The sequence below is a fragment of the Penaeus vannamei genome, chromosome 38, assembly GCF_042767895.1.
Source record: "Penaeus vannamei isolate JL-2024 chromosome 38, ASM4276789v1, whole genome shotgun sequence".
NCBI lineage: Eukaryota > Metazoa > Arthropoda > Malacostraca > Decapoda > Penaeidae > Penaeus > Penaeus vannamei.
In genome coordinates, this window is record NC_091586.1 from 28,196,015 (window position 1) to 28,200,131 (window position 4,117).

A 4,117-nucleotide genomic window follows, 5' to 3' on the forward strand; every position below is an offset into this window, starting at 1 on the left:
TCTCTCCCTCTCTCTCTCTCTCTTTCTCTCTTTCGCTCTCTCTCCCTCTCTCTCTTTCGCTCTCTCTCCCTCTCTCTTTCTCTCTTTCGCTCTCTCTCTCTCTCTCTTCCTCTCGCTCTCTCTCCCTCTCTTTCTCTCTTTCACTTTCTCTCTTTCGCTCTCTCTCTCTCTTTCGCTTTCTCTCCCCCTCTCTCTCTCTTTCTCTCTTTCACTCTTTCTCTCTTTCGCTCTCTCTCTCTGCTTCCTCCTCTTTCACCCAGGTCTCCTTCCTTCCTTCTCCTTCCTCTCCTTCCTTCCTTCCTTCCATCTCACCCCAAATGTTTCCTCGATTCTTCGTTCCTTCCCCAGCTCTCTCTTCCTGTTCAGAATCAGAGCAAGTACCAGTCCATTGCACCGCGTGTTTTTGTTTTTTGTTTTTTGTTGTTGTTTTTTAGGTTGACGTCACGTTTTTTTCTGTATAATTACTCATATTCATTACTTTTCGTCTACTTAGAATTCAACTTAAGATCTTTTGTTGTATGTTTTACTTTTCGTATGATCATTACTGTAATCATAACTATTTTTTCATTAGTTATTATCGTTATCATTATTATTAGTAGTAATAGTATTATTATTATTCATACTACCATGATTACTACTATTATTATTATTATTATTATCATTATCATTATTAATATCATTATCATAATTATCATTATTATCATTATCATTATTATAATCATTATTATTATCATTATTATTATTTTTGTTAACATTTTATTATCTTTATTATTACTATTATAATCATCATCATCGTTATTGTTATTTCTATTATTATCATCGTGATTATAATAATATTTCATCATTATCATTAATAGTTTTTTGTTTTTATTTTACTAATTCTATCAATATTATTTTTATTATTATCAGCATTATTATCCTTATTTTCATCATTATTATTATTTGCACTATTATTTTTATATTATCTTTATTATTACTATTATCATCATCATTATTAACATCCTAATTATCATTATTGTTATTGTTATCAATATTATTATCATTAGTTATCATTATCATCATTATTATCATTATTACTACTACTACTACTACTGCCATTATCATTATTATCATCATTGCCATTATTGTTATTATTATTGTCATTGTCATTATTTTTTTCATTATTATTGTCTTTATTATCATTATTATTATTGTCATTATTATAATTATCATTGTTATTATCATCATTATTATCATTATTACTATTATTATTATCATCGTCATCATTATCATCCTTATTATTATGATAATAATAATGATAGCCTTATTATCATTATTATTATCAACAGTAATGTAGTTGTTGTCCATATTATTATTATCTTTGCTCACTAAATATTGTTTTTATCATTATAATTACCATTACCATTATCAGCATTAGTAGCATTATCCTCATTATCAATATTTCCATCTTCACTATATCATTTTTATCAATATATTTCTTATACGACTCACTACTTAATAATATCTGTTTAGTGTTTGTTAAGTGGAATCCGACGCACTACGAACATTTATGAATTAAGAAAAAGATATTGGAAAGGGTTAGCATTATTTTGGTGTTTGCTTTAGAAAGATTTTTTTTTTTTTGTGATCATTGTAGAAAAAATTATGATTGAGAATGAATCATTTTGTTTTTGATGTCTCTTTGGTCAGAAGTCGATCAGAATATTTTTTTGTGTGAAATCATTCACTTTTCTGTCTTGTCTACATATATATATATATATATATATATATATATATATATATATATATATATATATATATATATCTTTTGATGAATAATGAAAACAATTTAAGCGAATTTATTTGTTTGTTTGTTTATAACTTACCTTATTTTGTGAGTGAGGACGTTTCCAGATTGGGGAGGGGGTGGGTGTCTGTAACCCCCCCCCCTCTCCACCTCATTTTGTGAAAATTGTTTTTTTTTTCTTATCCTTATCACATATATTACACTAACGTCTGAATACTCAAAACATAGATTTTATATTTCTCGCATTTACGTATTTTTCACCTTTATATGAATTTTAAGATCTATTGCAACCTCACATTCTGAAATTCTGAATAAGGGCTTAGAATCACTGTCATATAGACTGTAGTTCTTACAAAAACATGATTATTACGTATACCATAGAAAGAAAAAAATATTGTTCTGACAAATATATTATAACATTGACGATGGAACGTGACGTCGACCTCGAAGACGAATGAGGATCTTGTGCGACGGAAAGGCTCGAGGAAGACTCAAGACGACTCAAGACTCGAGTCACGTGACTAAGCCGTGTCCTCTGTTGTCTCCCGTCTCTTTATCCTTTCTTTCGCCTTAGTTTTATCTTTCCCTTTGTTCATTTATTCATTTGGTGATTCGGTGTTCAAAACGGGAAACGGTAAAACGTGAAACGGTAAGTAATCTTTCTTCACGATTTTCTCTTTTGTCTTTTGCCTCTTTTTCTTGCTCTATTTCCTTCTCTCACGGTGGCGTCGCGTTCAGTCTGAGGTAAGAATATTTGATATCTTGTTTTGTCTTGCTTTGTGAAGTTGGTCTGTTCGTCACCATTGCTTTTTGAGATAGTCGTTGGTCCCTGCATTGAGATAATGATAAATCGTTGTTGCTTTTGCCTGTCATGCACGCGAGTTAGTTGTCATGCACTGCCCTCTGCCTGCCCTGCATGCCAGGCGAGGCCCCGAGCCAGGCGGCCTACAGCGTGTCTCTCTCCCGGCCAAAGGTCTGCACGCGCGGGAGTGGATCTCCCCGGCGGTGGCGCTGCAGCTGGTGGCGACGCTGGCCCAGCAGTGCTCCGTCACGCGGGCCATCGACGTGTACGTGGTGCCGATGGCCAACCCCGACGGCTACCTGTACTCGTGGGCGTCGAACCGGCTGTGGCGCAAGAACCGGAGGCCGATCTCCGGGGGCGGCTGCGACGGCGTCGACCTCAACCGCAACTGGGGCTACAAGTTCGGCGTCGGCGCCTCCAGCAACCCCTGCAGCGAGGTGTACAAGGGGCCGGCCACCTTCTCGGAGCCCGAGACTCAGGCGCTAAGGGACGCCATGACGGCCGTCGCCGACGGTGGGAACCTGGAGCTGGTGGTGGCCCTGCACAGCTACGGGCAGGTGCTCATGTACCCCTGGGGCTGGACGGCGGAGGAGGCGCCCGACACGCCCGACATGAGGAGGGTCGGGGAGATGTTCGCCAGCGCCGCCCAGAAGCGCCACGGCACCGTCTACAGCGTCGTCAACTCCGCCAGCGGTTTCTACTACGCCTCGGGCGCCACCGACGACTGGGCCAAGGGCGTCCTGAACACCAAGTACGTCTACACGCTCGAACTGCGCGACGAAGGGGCCTACGGCTTCTACCTGCAGGCGAGCCAGATCCTGCCCACCGCCGAGGAGGTCTGGCAGGGCCTCCGCATGATGCTGCTGGCGCTGACGCCGGAGAAGGCCCCGGCGGGCGCGCCGCAGGCTTAGATGGCGAAGGAGGGAGGCGCAGCCGCGGAAGGAGCAGCGGTCCGCGACGCCGTCGGAGAAGACACAAAAGAATGCAATTGGAAATCCTTACGTAAAAATAAAAATAAAAGACGAATCAGAAACGGAAGACAAGGATTGCAGGATGAGCTGTTGCAGCGCCCTCAGGAAGCAGCAGGCGTTGGCCAAAAGCCAATTCCCGAACTCAGAATCGCCGCAGGAGAGGGAAGCAGCCCATCGACTCCGACGCGCCTAGAGAGCTGCAGCATCTGGACACCTGAAGGTCTTTGTCGGAGGAAAGAACTCCGGAGACCGTGCCTGCCGAAAGCAAATTAAAAGCCTGTGCCATTCCCTCCGACTTTCAAATTCCACAGAAAAAAAAATTGTCAACGAATCTCACAAAAAAATAAAATAAAATAAAATAATAATGATAATAATAACAATCAGTAAAACATCTTCTGGAAGAAAAAGAGCGGATACAAAGATCACAGTAATGATGATGAATTAATCATAACTGTAAACATGAGTTACGACTATGATAAATGGTAACGTTAATAAGATAATAGTGATAATAATCACAAGAACAGCAATGTTAGTAATCAAAATAATAATCATGTTTAT

The 4,117-nt window shown here is 39.8% G+C and overlaps 2 protein-coding genes across 2 annotated transcripts in view; both read left to right on the forward strand.

The window, feature by feature from the left end:
- LOC138859896 (carboxypeptidase B-like) overlaps window positions 1-1,844 on the forward strand; it is a 2,860-nt gene extending 1,016 nt beyond the window's left edge. The window contains exon 1 of the mRNA XM_070116307.1: window positions 1-1,844. This exon is cut by the window's left edge and continues 1,016 nt beyond it. The gene's annotated coding sequence lies outside the window, so the exon portion shown is untranslated.
- Window positions 1-3,847, forward strand: part of LOC113807517 (carboxypeptidase B) — a 29,866-nt gene extending 26,019 nt beyond the window's left edge. The window contains exon 7 of the mRNA XM_070116306.1: window positions 2,760-3,847. Within this exon, the coding sequence (XP_069972407.1) occupies window positions 2,760-3,499 (740 nt within the window). The 3' untranslated portion in view covers window positions 3,500-3,847. The remainder of the gene's footprint in view (window positions 1-2,759) is intronic.
- Window positions 3,848-4,117: the final 270 nt, after the last annotated feature.